Genomic DNA, 19,631 nt, shown 5'->3' on the forward strand with positions numbered 1-19,631 from the left:
TAAATTCCATGTGCCTTGTTAATGTCAAGTATTGGTTCCTTAATACATAGATGAGTTGTACATAAATAATTTCCATTTATCTTTTATTTTTCTAATTGATTTTAGTAGTATGTGTAATTTGAATGGATGAACCTGGAGGTAGGAAGATGGGTAAAAGTAGAAGTTTCTTTTTTTAATTTTTTTTTTTAATTATTGATGAACCTTTATTTTATTTATTTGTGATGCTGAGAATTGAACCCAGTACTTCATACACACTAGGCAAACACTTTACCACTGAACAATACTCCCAGCCCTAGGAGAGGTTTGTATATGAGATGATTAGGTCTGAGTTTATAGAGCAAACTTAAAAGTGAGTAAATGAATATTTTTAGAGAGACTGAGAAGAGGTTAACAATTGAGTTTAAATTGCAATAACTGGTTCATAGTAAAATATACATGTTTAAGTTACATGTAGGTATTTAAAATTTGTAGTATGATTTTCAGTCAGCTTAGTAATTTTATGGTTGCTGTTTTTATTCTAATCTCTTTATCTTTTTCCTCTAGGTGGTATCATGGAAAACTTGATCGAACTATTGCAGAAGAACGCCTCAGGCAGGCAGGGAAGTCTGGCAGCTACCTTATAAGAGAGAGTGATCGGAGGCCAGGATCCTTTGTACTTTCATTTCTTAGCCAAACAAATGTTGTCAACCATTTTAGGTAAGTCTTTATTCCTATTGTGAAGTTGCATAGTATAGTTATTTTGATGCCTGCTTTTGAAAAAATGAATGACCCACTGACATTTAAGTAATAGAGGAGAAAACTTGTTCTCAATTGAATAATTTAATCAGTGATTTAGAATAAGCATTGTTGAAAGGTTTATATTTTTTGTTTAAAAACATGATTATTGATTATTACTTTACTAATCCCCAAATATACTTACCACTTTTAAAGTACAAAGAATTACAAATAAACTCTGATAACAAAGTTTAAAGCTGAAATAAATGTATAAGTTTAAGTACAGACTTAAGACTATAGAACCTATAATGTTAACTAATAAAATAATCATGTATCTTTGATGTTTAGATTTTAAAATAAGCTTTAAAAGTACTATCATACTTCTTACACAATATTTATATAAAGTATAATCTTACACAAACAATAACAATTTAATATTTGATAGTATAATAATTTCTTAGGTGAAATTATATGTTTAGATTTTAAAATAAACTTTAAGAGTCCTATCATACTTACATAATATTTATATAAAGTATAATTTTACACAATATATAATTTAATATTTTATAGTATAATAATTTCTTAGGTAAAATTATTAAAGTGCATATAAATTTCATAATATCTTTGAATGAATTTTAGGTAGAGAAAACATACTAAAATTACTAACTTAATCTTAAATATGGAAAATGAAGGGGAGATATCAAGGGGTGAATTTTCCAATATTTGATTGAATTATATAATTGAAGTCTTTAAGTGTGATATGTATTTCATATCAAGTGCATGTATATGTATATATGTATTTTTTTAAAAGAAAGAACCCCAAGTAATTTGCCTAAGATTAAGATATTAGTAAATGATATTTTTAAAACAGGGATGTACTTAAAAGAATATGAAATTTATGGCTTTATAATTTCTTTGTTAAACTTGATCTTAAAATTGACTCTGTAGGTTGGAGATGTAGCTTAGTGGTACAGTGCTTGTCTGGAATGTGCTAGGACCTAGGTTTCATCCCCAGAACCACAGAAAAAAAAATTGGCTATAAGATTTTTGTTATACTGTATTTTTTTCCTGTCCAAACAGGATTATTGCTATGTGTGGTGATTACTACATCGGTGGAAGACGTTTTTCTTCACTGTCAGACCTAATAGGTTATTATAGTCACGTTTCTTGTTTGCTTAAAGGAGAAAAACTACTTTATCCAGTTGCACCACCAGAGGTGAGTAGAATTTAACTAAAATGGCTTTGAAACGTTATCATTTTACTTTAATAATGAATTTTACTCATTTAGTTTATGATATGTATAATTCAAGAAGCATTTGTTATATTAAATTTTAATTTTGGTTATAATGTCAGAACAAAGCTAATAATTTCTTTTGAAAAAGTATTTTTTCTTTAATTTTGTATTTAATTAAGTAACTCCATTTTAAAAATTCATAGCCTCAAAAATATTTTTGAATATATTTGGAGCAGTTATGATTTCATAGTGCTAATTGGGAAATTGTTATAAAAGTTGAAATACCTTCTACATCATGACAAAGATAATTTTATGTTGCATGTAGTTTAAATAATCATTCTTACTACATGATAAAACACATATTGGTTAGACTTGAAAGAATTTCTATAAAAACAAGAGCATCAAATATTTTTAGGTTCTGAATATTTTGTCAGTTAAAATTAATGTGAGTGATACTATGGAGTGTATAATGTGAACTTTTATTAGCTGTAACTTTGTTCAGACATATATCTTTTGACTTTGAGAGAAGGATGATTTATCTTTTGTAAATCTTCATTTTTTTTTTTTTAATGGTTTCTAGCCAGTAGAAGATAGAAGGCGTGTGCGAGCCATTCTGCCTTACACAAAAGTACCAGACACTGATGAAATAAGGTATTTTATAGTATTTCTCGTGTAGTAGACACCTGAAGTAGGCATTTTAATGAGGTAGACATTGAAGATTTATTACTCTTAGATTAGAAAAGGTTTGGAATTTGAGGGAATAGGATACAACAAAAATGCGTTTATTTTGGGGTTTGTTACTGTTTCATACTACTGGTTTGGCTTAACTGTTAGACTGATAACAGATGTTAGCCATACCTTGTGATCTTTGCCTAAAAGGACAGTTAAAAAAAAAAAAAAAAAAAAAAGAGAAAGGAACCAATGCATTTAATAAGGGAGATCTGAGCTGAACCTCAAACTAAGGAGTTTTAGAAAATTTGTCAATTCCCAGTGGGATCATGTAGTAGGTTCTCAAAGTGTGTTCTGTTTAAATCAGAGAATCCTTGATACCCATTCAGAGGGTCTATGTATTAGCTAGAATTCTCCAGAGAAGGAGATTTATTTTGATGAATTGGTTCATACAATTATGTAGTCCCAGAAGTTCTGTGATCTACCATATGCAAACTAGAGATCCAGGGAAGACAATGGGGTAATTTATTCCATGTCCAAACACCTAAAAACCTGTGATTCAGTGGAAATTCCAGTCAAAGGACAGGAGAAGATAGCAGGAAATGTCCCAGATTAACCAGTGAGGCAGAAAAAAAAGGGGGGGAATTCCTTTTTCCTTCATTTTTTTTTTTTTTCCCCTATTCAGACACTCAAAAGGATTATGATGATGCCCACCAACATTGAGGAGGGTAGTCCACTAATTTAAATGCTAATTTTATTTAGATACTCTCAAACTCAGAAATAATTTTAAATCTGGTGTCCTGTAGCTCAAACAATTTGACGAATAAAGTTAATATTTTATTTTTAGTTTTTTGGTATCAGGGGTTGAACTCAGGGGTACTCAACCACTGAGCCACATTTGCAGCCCTTTTGATTTTTAATTTTGTGAAGGGTCTCATTAACTTGCTGAGGCTGCTCTTGAATTTGTGATCCTTCTTCCTCAGCCTCCTGAATTGCTAGAATTAATAGGGTGTCCATCGTGCCAGGCTACGATCAGTGTATGATGTTAGAGAATTATGCACAGGTAAAAGATCCAAACAAAGTGCAAAGGAGAACAATGGCTGTTCCCAGAATGTACAGAGAGTTCCTTGATACATAGTTTTAGATTTCATATTACAGCTTATCCTCAAGAAGGTACCACTTGTTGAGTTTCTGATGTGGTATCATAGAATATCTACAATGATATGAAAATTCTATTAAAATTAACACTTTCATAGCTACATACTTGTGTGAAGCCATATTTTCTTAATGTACTTCAAGCAAAAAATTATAATAGATTACAGAAACAGATTTGAGTATCCATCAGTTTTCAGTTAGACCAGACACTAAGAGATTTGCAAAAATGTCAGACAATGATATTCCCACTAAACCTGCAAAAGTCAAGAGTTTTTAATTTTTTTCCATAATGGAATACATTAATATTATTAAAGGAATTAGTAATCTGGGCATAATGGCATGTACCTGAAATCCCAGTGACTTGGGAGGCTGAGGCAAAGAGGATCACAAGTTCAAGTCCATTTTCAGCAGCTTAGCAAGGCCATAAGAAACATAGGGAGACCCTATCTCAAAATAAAAATAAAAAGGACTGGAGATGTAGTTCAGTGGTAAAATGCCCTTGGTTCAATCCCCAGTACCAAAAAAAAAAAAAAAAAAGTAAATACTTATTTATAACTGGAACTATAGCTCAGTGGCAAAGTGCTCGTGAGGCACTGGGATTGATCCTTAGCACCACATAAAATAAACAAAGGCATGCTGTCCATCTACAGATACAAAACAAAATTTTTAAAAAAGAGTTAAGTTTTAAATTTTAATATGGTAAATATCAATAGATATTAATAATAAAAATATAATTCATATACATAAATGTTTTCTAGGAGTGTAAAGGGGTCCTGGAGATGACAAAAAAAAAAGAAGGCGGGGGGATTACTGCTCTAGGAAAATGGGAATTTAAACAAGAGTTAGAATGTATAAATTTTAATTTGATGATATAAATTCTTTTGAAGTCATAAGTAATTTATAGATTTGTGCATACCTTTAAATTTATTTTTGAAATAAAAATGTCTGAAAATGAATGAGATTTAATGAAATACTTTAGCTTATTTTGGGGGGCAAATGCAAAATAATGTAGAATGAGCCTTAGGTTTATACAAGTAAACGTTTTACTTTTTAAATTTTTGTTTTTCTGTGCCATAAAGTTTACATAGCAACAGTAACAACTTGAAACTGAAAAAACTAAAAAATACTCTTATGACCACTTTAAACCAAGAAATGAAATTTGCCATATTTTGGTTCTGTTTTGGTACTGGGAATTGAACCCAGAAAAATTCTAACAATTAGCTCCCCAACCTTTTTTATTTAGACAGGGTCATGCTAAATTGCCTATGCTCACCTTGAACTTGCCTCAGCCTCCTAGGTAACTGAGATAACAATGAAGTGCTACCACAACCAGTTTTTGTTTTTTTATTTGATTTTTGTGATACTGGGGCCTCAAACATGAGTGATGTATCATTGCACTACATTCCCAGCATTTTTTAATAAAAGTTTTGTCAAATGTTCATTTAAACCCAGAATTTTCATTTATTTATTTCCTTCAATTTTTATGTTTTTAAAAATACTTTTGTTGGAAAATTTTAATTATGTGTAATAGTAGACTTCATTGTGATATCTGTACTTCCTCCCCCCCCCACAATTTTTTTGATGCACTATAGTTGTACATAATGATGGGATTTGTTGTTACATATTTGTACATGCACACAATACACCAGAATATTTTTTAATGTGGTTCTAGAAAGGAATAATTTATTTGGCCCTGATGTTTTATTTAGAAAAATATTAGTTGATATAAACATCTACATAACAAAGCTAATTTTGTTTATCTAAGTTTTTCTGAAGTAAATGTATATGTATTATATATTAATTATATTTATTTTGTGTTTACTTTTATATCTAACATACATTTGAAAGCGTAATAACATTTAAACCTAAAATTTTTCAGTTTGATTTTCTTTGGACTTATACCCCCAAAACTGCAAAACATGTAATCAATGACCGTTTACAAATAATAATTTTAATTTGAATGTTATAATAACCCAGTGATATAGATAGTGTAGGTAATCTTATAAACCCATTTTACACTTGAAAAAATTAAGATTCAGATTATTAACAGTCTTCAGGTTATAGATAATGACAGAAATAGAACAAAAATCTAGGATTTTGACTCAAATCCCTTGCATTTTTCCAATATCATATGTCCGTGTGTAGTGGTATATAAATATTCAAATGACCATGTTTAAAATTTTTAACTTTAATAACTTTATAATTGGCATTTTAGTTTTTTAAAAGGAGATATGTTCATTGTTCATAATGAATTAGAAGATGGATGGATGTGGGTTACAAATCTAAGGACAGATGAACAAGGCCTTATTGTTGAAGACCTAGTAGAAGAGGTGGTAAGTTTTATTTTTTTAATTCTGAAATCCACATTCCAAATATTTTGTTAAAACTGGGAACTTGTTCATACTTCAGGTAATTAGCTGTAAATGAAGTTATTTTATGAAAGACTTTTTAATTAATATATGAAGAATTTTTCATTAAAATGTATTTACTCTTAATAAACACTACTTGTTTTAAAAAACAAGCTAAATGTTATAATATTTGGTGCCAGTTTTCAGAAATTATGAATTAAAAATGTTAACATTGTGCTTATTTTGATCCACTTTTGCCTTCTTAGGCTTCCTCATAGATGAAATTATGTCTAAATAGTGGAATCCCTAATGGTTATACATATTTAGTTTCAGATTGTTTATTTTCCAGATATATGTATAATTTAACCTTGGAAAAATTCTCTTATATTACACATTAATTACCTCATGATTCTACATTTTGAAAATTCCCCTTCTTTTCATTGTTGTCACATAATATTTTGTTAGTCATGTTAGCATATAGTAAAAATTATCCTCTGTATCCATTTTGAGATAGAATTCAGCTGTATCTGTACTTCAGAGACTGTGTTCAGTACCACTGAAATACATTAAACATTATGTTATAATTCTGAAATCTACTCTTACCTTTCATATTTGTCTAGAGAGAGAAGATGGCTTTTGGTGATCATTTATAACCCTCAAAGCTCCTGTTTTTAAATTATGCCACAGGGTTGATAACATACTGAAGCCTGTGCTTTGATTATTGCTCCAGGAAGATGTCAGTGAAATATACTTTGCTACTATTTGTCTGCCTATTCTAGCAAATATGTCTTAGTTCACAGAACAGAAGTAAAACACACTGAGGAAAGGTGGAAGGAGTTGAAATGGTATGATAGATTACACACTTGTTACTTAGTGAAAGAGCTGGGATTAGAACTCCTAATCCCCAGAAGAGTATTTTGTATTCTACAGTAGTTGAGATATTTATTCTGCTTAGGTGAGAAATGTTGAAACTAAAGCATTTTTCTGTCTGTGTTGGTTGTTCCATAAAATTTCTTAGGTAGAATTTTTATGTTAGGAATCCTTCTTCCTGTTATAACACATTCTTCCCTATTCTGATTATTGAAAGAAATTAAAGTATAATTGAACTTTTCTTGAACTTTTGGAATTCTGGATCAAATTTAGCAAGATAAATTTTAATAAGGAAAAGTGAAAGTTACCCATTACCTGTAGAAAAAAAGTAGCCCAGTTTGGGATAAAGGGTATATACATACATTCCTTACATAAATACAAGGAATGGAAAAGATAAATAATTCAGTATCAATAAATAGTGTGATATGGCTGCTAAAAATGAATATAGTCATATTTTAAATTACTAGTGGAATAATTCCAGGTTAAACTTACAAACATTTTTATTCAAATATTTAGAATGATTTTTCACAATGAGCTTTACTAGAAGTTAGTGAATTCTTTATATGTCAAAAAGCTATTTGTACGTTGTCTAGACAATGAAGATGTTTCAGGCATTTGTTTAGTAGCTATATTTAAGAAATTTCCCTCTCTTGAATTCTAATTACTGTTCTTCAAGCATGTTTATACTTTTATAGAATGTATGTGGAATTTTGTTCTCATTTACTGATACATCCCCATTGCCTCGATTAGTGTCTGGCATTAGTAGGCATTGAGTAAATCTTTGTTGAGTAATGAATGTCCCTATGCTTATACATTTCCCTCTTCCTTGCCACTCCTGCCATTAAAGGTTGCCTTGTAAAATGTGATTCATCTTCGACAGCTAAGTTCAGATGTCCCTCCTTCTTTCACAGAGATTTTATGACTTACTAGATTCTCTTAGACTAAATTGTTTCCTCCTGTGTTTCCATAGCACTGTTAGTTCTGTATTCTATTACCTGTATAAAATTAATTTATTGTATAAACCTCTTCTAAAAGAGGGCTGTGATGATGCTATTATTTGTACGGTTGTTTCTTTTAACATACTGTCTTGCATACAGCTAGCATTCAATGAGTGAGGGAATTCATTCTATTTAGATACTTAGTGAGATCAATTGAAAGACATAAGTCCTGTATAGCTAGACCATTTTTCTATTATTTTCCTTCATTATTTATTCATTGGTAACTCAGTGCCAGGTACTTTAGGTACTAAGACTATAGTTCAATAGATATGCAATGAAAATTGTGTACTGGCCTTATGCTTGTACTTATGGTGGTAGTGGTGGTGATGATGATGGGTGTTAACATAGATATTTAGGACTTGAGATGCTTATAGCCTTTATTATGGAATGAATAACTGTACTGTATCATAGAAAACTGACATAGAATAAAGTAAGTTTCAAAAGATGTCCTTTGTATTCAAAGCAAAAGTCTGTTTTTACTTTTTAGGGGCTCAGAATGTTTCATCAAGGAGGTAGCATTTGAGATAGATCCTGCATTGATGGTTTAGGTTTTATCTAATAGGTAGGTAGTGGTGAGTGGAAAGGACATTCTAAGAAAAACAATTATAATAACAACAAAAAAGTGAAGTGGTGAGAAAATGTAGATTAACAGATGGTTAGTTTAGGTGTGATCGTGGTATAAGTACCTAGAGAATTGGTAGTATGAGACAGGAAAAGTGGACTGAGTGAGGCTGGTCCAGAACTTCAGTTGCAGAATGAGGTGTTTATAGATTGGAAAGAGGCATTAAATGTTTGCTTTTAAAAATTGTTTTTATTTGGTTTGATTTTTCTTAATGCAGAGCAAAGCTACAGTTGAAACCGATGAATTCAGATTGGAGTGGTGGGGTGGAACATGGAGGTAATTGTATTGTAGTTGGGCTATAGAAGTAGTTTGATATAAGGGGAAAAGAGGAGTTAGATAAATGGCAACAAGGTGAGAAGTGTAAGCCAGAGAGTTCTGGAGAGGTAATTCTTTATAAGTCTTTTCTCATATGCACATAAATATGAAGAGTATCGTGGAGATGTGTTTGAAGATAGGATTTTTATGAATTTTAATAAAAGTTGATTAATAGTTAATTATATAAAATACTTTCCTATTGTCTTTTCTTTAGGGCCGGGAAGAAGATCCACATGAAGGCAAAATGTGAGTTTTTGTTAATTATTAAAAGGAAGAAAATATGTATATTGTAAAGCTACTAATTGGAACACTGGCCAAAAATATTTTAAAAGCCAAAAGGACTGACTTCTACTTTTTTTTTTTTTTAAATTTGGCTCAGAGAACTAATATGTAAATGCTTTTCTTTTTCCTAGTACTACAGTTTTATTTTTTAAATAAATGGTGGCCTATTACCTGTGTATGATTCTTATATCATGAAACTAATAACTGGTAAACATTACATTAATAACATTAGTGAATATCGTAATTCCTCTCATTTTTTCTTTCTTATTTCTTGTTTTTGTGGCCACACCTCTTATTAATATTTTGGGTTCACATTCTTTTTCTTTTTGTCAAAGAACTTTACCCCGAGGTTAGAATTCTGCATAATATTAGTAAGATCAAGAAAGTTCTTTCTTTTCATAATCACTTTAGACTGATTTTATATATATATTAGTTTTCTTTAAAAGATTTTAACCGTTAATCACAATTTTGTCTTATTCATATTATTTTAAGACTGTTAATCTTCTAATATCTTTTCAGAAGAACATGTTTTTTCCCCCTTAGCTGTCCTGTTAGCATTTATGGATGGAATTGAAAGCTTGCCTCAAATACTTGCTTTTTCTATTTTCTAACTATTGTAACCAGAAATACACTAAACTGAATACTGTATGTTCAGTCACCTTACTTTTAGTTTCATGCCCTTCCTTAAGTAGAATATATGAAATATTTTCTGTGTTCATTTTTCCTTTTGTTCTTTGTAACTACAAAAGGAACTGCATTAGTGAGACTATAACTAGTTGAATATGTTAGTTTCAGAAAGATAATGTAAGCAAATGAAGTTTGGGAGACACGTGTACACACGCGCGCGCGCGCGCAGACACACACACACACACACACACACACACACAAACATGCATATATACATATATAGGCTGTTTTTCTCCAAACACAATAATCATGATTTTTATTATTTTCCCTCTTTGATACAGCTCAAGGCACATAGAACTGTTCCCTCTTGTCAGAAAACGACCTTTTAAGAGTGGTGATAAATGGCAGCTGACCTTTATCCTTGGTATTAAGAGAAGATTGTGGGAGACTGAAAACTGGAAAGTTGTTATCTATTGTAATGTGACCTGTCTAGTTGATATGTTCAAGCATATAAGTCTAGAATGAAATCCTCCTGATTTCTAAGAGAAACTATAAATCTACCTTTTTATCTGCCTTTTAAAAAGAGTGTAGATTTATTTTTAAAAATATAGGTAAAATGCCGTAAATATTTGAGGCTACATCCAGTTTTCCAGTGATGTCCAAGTATGAATTCCACTTTAAGTGGGTAGTCTTTTCTAACCTAAGTCTCCCATTTTTAAAAATTTCATAATTTCTTAAGGGGCATTTAGCATGAGCTAAATTTGCAGTGTTTTTTTAAATTTTATATGTATTCAAACCCTGTAATTTCTTATGACAGAGATTGTGGCAGTAAAGTATCTTAAGTCCTTTAAAGTATCCTTGGTAACACGTAGTTCCCTTTGAGATTAAATAGATGGTATAACTGGCTGAGTTTTTTTCCAGCTCCCTGAGTCCATGATGTAGATACCAAGTTCTGGTGATTTTATCTCCTAAAATATTTCTTAAATGTGTGTCTTCTTCTTAATCTTAAATAATTGTATTCAACAGGCCCTTTATTCTCTTATTAGTACCTGATACAGGAATAACCTTCAAGTTTGTCTCCCCAAGCCTTTAGACTCCTCAAATTCTTTCTTCCAGTACACAGAATGATATACATGATGTGATGGTATCACTTTCTCACCTAAAATTAACTAATTCTTCACCACATTTACCTTCACAGAACCTAAAAAGACCATCTGTGATCTGTCTACTGTGTCTTTTACTAGTCTTATTACTTGTCATTTCTAGTTTTATACTCTGCAGTTTGAAGGTCTTCAAATGCATAATCCTGTTGTTTTCCTTTATGCTTTTGCTTAATCTGCTTTACAGGCCAGGATTCCTCTTCATTCATTATGCAGTTATTGATATATGACTTACGACTTCACTGAATGATTCAGTATTCAGTGAATTTCCCTTCATCTTTTACTCTTACACACTCCAAAGAACTGGTGCCTTTCTTTGTTGTTCCCAAACTGCCCTCGGAACATACCACTCACTGCACTTGATATATTTTGTATGTTGTTTTATTTTTGTCTTTTTTTTCCTAAGTAGAATGGGAACCTCTTAAGAGCAAGTACTCATCTTTATTATTTGTGTAAACCATGCGCTTGACTTACATAAGTTTTATATAAAAAAAACTTTAGAAAAAGATATTGCCATTTGGGCTTTAGAATATCTATTGCTTTTTCACCCTCCTCTGTGAATTTTCATTTTTCACCAGCTATAAAAACATAGGATTGACCTTGGAGATCATCTAGTTGACATTTCCTCAAAATAGAGAAATCAAGCTGTAATATTTTTAGCAATGGTCATTTAACTGATATTGAATGCGTATGGAACCTCTCTACCTTTTAAGGCAGTTTGGAGTGCTTTAGTCATTGTATATATGCTTTTTTACTATGTGAAAAAAGTATATATACTTTTCACAATGCCACTTATATTAATTTCTAAAAGCTTAACTTCAGAATTTAAAATACAAAATACCAATCTAGTTTGATAGGCTATTAGCTCACATAAAATTAGGAACACTGTGTCCGTTTCTTTTAGTACTTAATGTTGGCATTCACTTGTTCTCATCATCCAATCTTATTTACTGGCTTTCAGTAAAGTATGCATCAACATTTTGATTTTATTGGAAGAGAGAGCTTATTATAATTATTGAATATTGAAAATTCATTATGAGAAATGTAAGAAAATTAATGTTAAGTATTTTTATGGAGCAGTTCTAGGGTGGGCTTTACCTGTACTATCCCTTTTTTCCCTCTGCCCCCCAAAAGATAAAAGAGCTAATTATGATGTAAGCATATAGCAGACATTATCAAGTTTAAAATCATTGTTATTATTATTGGTAATTAATATGGAAATTGTGGGTTATACTTGGTAGCTCCTAGTTTTACCATTTTTGTTGAAATTAAGCATAATAGTTTACAAAATGTAGCAATGTATTAGAACTGAAATAATTTGATCAGTTGCTTTGCATTTATTTTGCATTTCCATTTGAATTACAAGTATGTTGATTTTTAGTTTTGAACATCTGATAGCAACCAAAAGGACTTTTGATTCATATATTTAATTTGTTCTCTTTTTAAGATGGTTCCATGGGAAGATTTCCAAACAAGAAGCTTATAATTTACTAATGACAGGTACTTTTATATTCACTTACATTTTTAAAGTCTTTATTTTAAAAGAATTAAAAAATGAACCAGCCAATTTTCATGCACTGTATTTGCCTTTAGCATTCAATTAATGTTTATGCATATTATAATTTCTTGCCTAGTACTGAGAAGCTGGTATTTTGTTTGTTTCTATTTGAAACATACATGTGGTGTCTAATTCCACAAAGTGTATTATTCTTTTACCCTAGCCTCTGTCCCTGTACCCTTTCCCCTGGTGTAACACATGGTGATAATTGTTTTTTTGTATGTTTGTAGAAGTTTTCTGTGTTTATGTGTATCTCCCTTCCTTACCCCTATGCATACACACACACTTATAGGAACAAGTAAAAACTTTTTTCCATATTAGTGTATATATTGGGAGATCAGTCCAAATCTGCAGATATAAATTTTTATCATTTTTAATAATCATAAGTTTTCTATAAATACCATAATTTACCAGGCCCCAATAGAGGGGTGGTATGTTGGCACTCTTTTTTTCATTCAGCTACAACAAACATTCTTGCATTCATCTTTGTACACTTGTGGAATTATATTATTGAGCCTTACTTAAAATATATTAATTTTAATGTATCTCAAAACTCTTATGGATGTAAGGAAACACAAAGTAAGACTGACTTGTACTGTAGGTTTATTATTTATAAAAGCCATCCTGTCATTTTTATTCTTACTAAGTATTAAAGGCTAAATTAATTTAACTACCAAATGTTTCTTCAGTAAACCATAACTTATAAAGGATACAAGACAAATTTAATCTATAATATATAATTTAGAAATTTTAGTTCTTTAAGAATTGCTTGATAGATTCTATATTTGGTAAAATAGATTCTCTTACTGATGATTAAGGATGTGATATTATTAAACATTATTCAGATTATTAAAGTTTATCAAAGATGTGATCTTAATTGTTTTAAAATGCAATAAGTTATTACATTTTAAATTAATACTTAATCTTTTGAAAGATTTGAGGCACTACTTGAAGACCTTATATAGTTAACCTACATTAAGTAGGTTCAAAACATAAATTAAAGAACATGATATTACTGTATTGTAATAATGCAGACCAAATACCAAACCACAATGACATGCCATCTGCTTTCAAGGTGGTACCAAAAATTTGTATTTTAGTGAATTTTTAATTTCATATTTAGAACTTGCACCACTATTCAGTACTTGGAGTACCCCTTCTTGTTTTACATGTTAATATGAAAACTTAATTTCTTACATTAATTCGTATTTTGAGTCATGTGCTGTTTTGAGAATCTGGAATTTTGTTCCATGAAAACTGGACATAGGACTTGCATGTACAATTTTGCATGTAATTCCTATCTTAAATTCTTGAAGAAACAAAGTATCCTGTTTTTTTGTCACTATGAGTTTTTGTATCCAATTAGAAGCACTTTCATTTTAGCTTATATTACATTACACAGTTTCTGCAACTTTTGTGTTTACTTTGTATTATTAAGCCCTTGAAGATTCAGTTTAAGGAGTTTTAGTTTTTCTTTGTATTGAACATGAAGTTACTAGATTGCAAGCATCATGACTAGATTAGAACTATGAATAATAATTTACACAGAATTGCATCTGATATTCTAAATATTCATTATGTTTTCCTAAAAATAAGTCCTAATCTTTTTCATGTCATTAGAACTTAAACAGAGAAAAGGCAAGGCATCTCAGTATTAAGAGTCATTGCTGGGCTGGGGAGATAGCTCAGTTGGTAGAGTGCTTGCCTGTCAAGGCTGGCTCTGAGTTCAATCCCCAGCACCAAAAAAACAAAAAACAAAACAAAACAAACAAACAAACAAACAAAGAGTCATTGCTAATTGAAGATGTGAAAATTCTTATCTAAAGTTGATTTGAAGATACTTAATGTATGATAATTTGCTTTCATGTGTATTTTTAGGATTATACTGTTGAATAAAGTGTAGTACATGACTATTGATTTTTGATAATTACTCATATTTCACTTGTTTTGAATCTACTTTTGAAAGTAAGCTTTTGGTGCTATTCCTCTATTATAGTAATTTTTGTGTGTGTGGTTCTGGTGAATAGCCTTTACTTTTTAATCATTAATTGAAAACACTGATAAAGTATAGACTATTTGAAGACAAAACTGGTTTTATTTTTAGAATGTTTTTATTAAGAGGATTTACAAACAATGTAACAGTTTTAGTCACTATCCCCTTTTTTGTGGTTAGGTAGTTCTTTCCAAGTTATGACAGTTACAGACATTATAGACCAGAAGTTACTGCCGTAAAATTACCATTTTGCATTTTTATGAAATAAAGCTTGTAAGAAGTATCTGGGATTTAGTAGCCAGTCACTGTGGGTGACTATGAAGCATAAACCAGGAAATACAAAAAAGACTTCTTAAAAAACAAGTTCCTGCTGGGCTCAGTGGTACATGCCTGTAATCCCTGAGACTCAAGAGGCTGAGGCAGGAGGATTACAGGTTTGAGGCCAGTTTTAGAAACTTAGCAGACCCTGTCTCAAAATAAAAAAAAAAGGACTGAGGGTATTACTCAGTGGTAAAGCAACCCTGGGTTCAATCCCCAGTACCAAAAAAGGAATCCTGGAAGAGAGAGGAAGAGGGAGGGAGTGAGGGAGGGGGAGAGAGAGAGACAGATAGAAAGTTGCTGGTGAAAATTTATATATGGTATGACTTTGTAATTATACTGCTTAACATCTTTTCTTTTTTATTTGATAATTAGGGAATAAAACTAACAGCTTAATTTTTACAGTTGGCCAAGTCTGCAGTTTTCTTGTGAGGCCCTCAGATAATACTCCTGGTGATTATTCACTTTATTTTCGGACCAATGAAAATATTCAGCGGTTTAAAATATGTCCAACACCAAACAATCAGTTTATGATGGGAGGCCGATATTATAACAGGTAAATCTTGAGAAATGTTGTCTTTTACTTTGGCAAAAATAATTGGAATATTGATAATAAATCAGATTCAAAATTATATAAAAGTTCCTCACATCTTACTATGATTTAGTAGTATTCATATCCAAGGATACTTACATAGTATTAAACATGAATATAAAAAATAACCTGTTTCCTTCCAAAATAATTTGATTTAGAAAATTATTTATACACAAGCTATTTGTAACTAATTTGCTAAATCTATACACTGTCTGTAGGAGAAGTAAAGCATCTAATCTAAGGAAATGAAATTATATTACATTCTTCTATCAGTGAGTCATTTTAATAGCAAAAACAAAAACAAAAAAAAGTTGCCTCAGGAGTTACCTGAGATTTATACATATGTTACCATGTAATTGGACTGTTCTCAAATCAGTAGTTTTTATACATCACAACTGGTTCTGACTTCTCATCTTCCAAGTAAATTCTTGTCTTGAGACTCAGAATGAATTTTAGTTGCTTGATTAGGGAAGTAAAATAATAAAGGAAACCATATGATAGCATGCCAGTATTTTTTTCTGAAAAGAAAAAGTCATCTCTTCATTTCTAGATGAAATGTTTTCTCATACTCTCTAGCATCATTTTGTTCCTCTGAAGGTTGGCATAATCTTATTTTAAATATTGACATATGCCTACTTAAAATCTTAATTCCACTATATCATTCTCCATCCCAGTTAGAATTTCTCTTATTTTCAGCTTGACCTTTAAGCAGATCTAGCAGCTGGTACATCTGGAAAATAAAACAAAAAAATCCAATGGCAGATTCTTCTGGTTCCCTACTAGAGGGTCAGTGGACAATTCTAAAACATCAAATGAGATAGTTCCAGGCAGTTGGACCCTTTTGCATATTATATATAAGCTGTGTTTAAATACATTCTACATTACAGTCTGGAATGTAGACATCCTCACTGAAAATCCAGGTGGCTACAATTTGAGCACTTTATGAATTAATTTTTCTCATTGTTTAGTTTTCTAGAGATTTGGAACAACATAAAATTATAAATTGAAAACAAATATTCTTAATTGAATAAATGTTCAAATTAAGATTTGTTTAGGATTAAATAATTTCATAAGTTTTGTTTTTATTTTTTGTAAGATTGGTTATTGATAAACTTCCTTAGGGATACCTATGTTTTGCAACAATGGAAATTCTTACCATTGAAGACAGTCAGTAAAATGTATAAAGGTAGTCTTTGTTGATAAAGACCAACATGGAATAAGAAGGAAAGAATTTGAAGTATATTTCTTTCTCAACTCTTGTGGAATTATTAGTCTGGCTGCAAAATGAAGACCTTTTTTTTTTTTTTTTTTTTTAAGTTAAATACATGGTAATTTAGTAGCCTTGACTCTTACCCCAAATCTTTGACTTTTATTTCTTATTAAGTTCAGATGTCTTAGTTTCTAGTTTTTTGTTTTGTTTTGTTTTGTTTTAAAGGAAGACCAAAAATGTAACTGTGATAAGTAGAAAATGGCAGTTTTTATTACTGTCTTGGAATTATATACTCCATTTCAGCATGTCAGAAACAATTCCTTGGAAGATACATCTTATTGATTTAACATTGTTTAGAAATATTTTATTAACATTGTTTAGTAAAACAAGATTATTTAGTAAGTCTGACACAGCCATACTCTGCTATAATGTCTCCCCATTAACTAACAGTACATTAGTCTTGTAATTAAGAGAGGTGGCAGTTCTGTCTGTTTCATTTAGAAATTGTTGAGACATACACTCATGTTCCTATATTCAAAATTTTAGAAAATAGTGGAGGAATTTTGCAAATTTAATTTAGTAAACATTTATTAAATAATCTGCTTTGTGAAATACACTGTATAGATCCTATACATACACATTAAAGAAAAAGATACCATTTTGGCTTTATTAGTGCTCAGGTCTGTTAGGAAAGATGTATACAAACTGCGATAAATGTACAAATAGGCACAATAGTCAGAATAAAGTAATTCAGGTAATGGTAAGAGGAAAAAGGAAGGATTTTTGTCAAACCTTGAAGATTTTTAACATTTATGTAGGTTTCAACAAGAGTGGCACATACTTTTATAAGTACTAAAGTGAAATTATAGGAATTATTGTCTTTAGAAACTCACATTTATTTCACCAGTAAGTTTATAAAAAATTTGCTCCTGGATATTCTGAACTATGTACTTCGTAACAGAGATCCCAAGCTGTATTCCTTGAGCTCATGGAAAGCATTAAATTGTAATACTGAGGTACACGAGATAGATTGCATTTTATAGTTACTGATCCAGAAATCTTTGATATTTACTAATTTTTATAGATTTGATTTTTTTTTTTTTTTTTTTTACTTTAAAACACATAGTTGTCTTTGTGGCAGTATCTAGCTATTTTCTTTAAGATTTTTTTTCAGTCGTAGATGGACACAATACCTTTATTTTTGATTTACTTACTTTTATGTGGTGCTATGGATAGAGCCCAGTGCCTCACACATGCAAGGCAACTGTTCTACCACTGAGCTACAGCTCCACTCCCTATCTGCTATTTTCCATTATATGTGCAAATTTTTTTCTTTTAACAGTTTCGGGTTTATTTAGTACTACATTTTTCCTTTAAAAATTTATGAACAGCTGGGTGTGATGATGCATGCCTGTAATCCCAGTAACTAAGGACGCTAAGGCAGAAGGATTACAAGTTTGAGGCCACTTTGTGAGACCCTAAGCAACTTAGTGAGACGTGTCTCAAAATGAAAAATAAAGAGCTGGGAATGTAGCTCACTGGCAAAATGCCCCTGAATTTAATCCCCAGTGTGTGTGTGTACATTATATATCTCCTTTTTATGATAATACCTTTTTACTTGTTTCATTTTTACCTCACCCCTCTGCCTTATGTTAAATACTGCCTCCGATATTTATTTCATCTTCATAATCATTTTTTATTAGTTTTCAAGTTTTGCTTTAGAACATTATTTGTATTTGATTTAAATTAATTTTGTAGTATAGGAAAGATATATTTGGAGCTCTACATATACACACACACACACATATATACTCCAGTTATGATGTACACACACACATACTCCATGTATCAATAGGAAGGATAATGGAAAAAAATCAAGGGGTAGGTTAAACAAGACCTGTTTGGAGAAATGTTTATTAGCTGCCTTAAAAATACCCATTCCTCCCTCATATTAAAAGAAGGTTTAAAATTCAAGGATTTAAATATTCAGGGCAATATAATGGTCTAGTGGTAATAAAGAAACACTTTTATATATTAAAAAACTCAACAGCAAGCAAAAATTTGTGTCAAAATACATTATATCATTTTATTTTTATTTTATTTATAATATTTCCCAAATATTTAGAATGGTTCATAACACTTTTTTATCAGAATCATCAGTAAGTCTTTCCTGGTACAGTGCTAATCATACAGGTAAAAATAGCTCCTGACTCTACTCTTTTTTTTTCTTTCCCTTTCCTCTCCTTTGTTTTACTCTCACTTACTATTCATGTGTTTATGACCTAACTGCATCTGATGGGAAAGCATAATATGTAAATATTTACATAATAAAAGTTGTTAATTTACCTGAACTCTACTTCCTAAATAAATGCCATTTTCCCCTATCAATTCTTAATACTCAGTATGTTTGAAGTACTCTGATAAAAATCAACAAAAATATGACCATTTAATCATTTTTTCAGTGTGATATTGTTGACTTGGCTGTCCACTTGATGTCAATGGGAAATTAGAATCTCTGGCTCACTTATTTTGACCTGTGAACCTATGTTAGAAATATTCTTGTTTTTCTTAAATAATGTAAGATAATTTATTCTATTAATGTATTCAAGTTATATGCTTTGAAAAAAACCCTTGTGAATAGATGATCCTTGCTAACAGGGTTTAGTTGTATTTTAAAAGATATACATATTTTGTGAAACCAATTATGTTATTTTTATTTTAACAGCATTGGGGATATCATAGATCACTATAGAAAAGAACAGATTGTTGAAGGATATTATCTTAAGGATCCTGTACCAATGCAGGTCAGTGTTATTTTTCTTTTTGCAGTAATTAGCATTGTATTTTAAAGTGCATTTTGGTGATATGTTATGCATTCATTCAATTAAAACTAAATAAAATTTAGTTTATTGATACTCTTCAAAAAAATGAACTCTAAGAGAATTTCTTAGTTTTAATCTGTGTTG

General features: G+C 30.6%; 1 protein-coding gene across 1 annotated transcript in view; it reads left to right on the forward strand.

The window, feature by feature from the left end:
* Positions 1–19,631, forward strand: part of Rasa1 (RAS p21 protein activator 1) — a 107,662-nt gene that overhangs the window by 49,236 nt on the left and 38,795 nt on the right. The window contains exons 2-9 of the mRNA XM_047555874.1: positions 544–696; positions 1,795–1,930; positions 2,529–2,599; positions 5,988–6,105; positions 9,140–9,171; positions 12,442–12,494; positions 15,269–15,419; positions 19,391–19,469. Coding sequence (XP_047411830.1) covers positions 544–696; positions 1,795–1,930; positions 2,529–2,599; positions 5,988–6,105; positions 9,140–9,171; positions 12,442–12,494; positions 15,269–15,419; positions 19,391–19,469 — 793 coding nt within the window. The remainder of the gene's footprint in view (positions 1–543; positions 697–1,794; positions 1,931–2,528; positions 2,600–5,987; positions 6,106–9,139; positions 9,172–12,441; positions 12,495–15,268; positions 15,420–19,390; positions 19,470–19,631) is intronic.

The sequence above is a fragment of the Sciurus carolinensis genome, chromosome 6 (genome assembly GCF_902686445.1).
Source record: "Sciurus carolinensis chromosome 6, mSciCar1.2, whole genome shotgun sequence".
Taxonomy (NCBI): domain Eukaryota; kingdom Metazoa; phylum Chordata; class Mammalia; order Rodentia; family Sciuridae; genus Sciurus; species Sciurus carolinensis.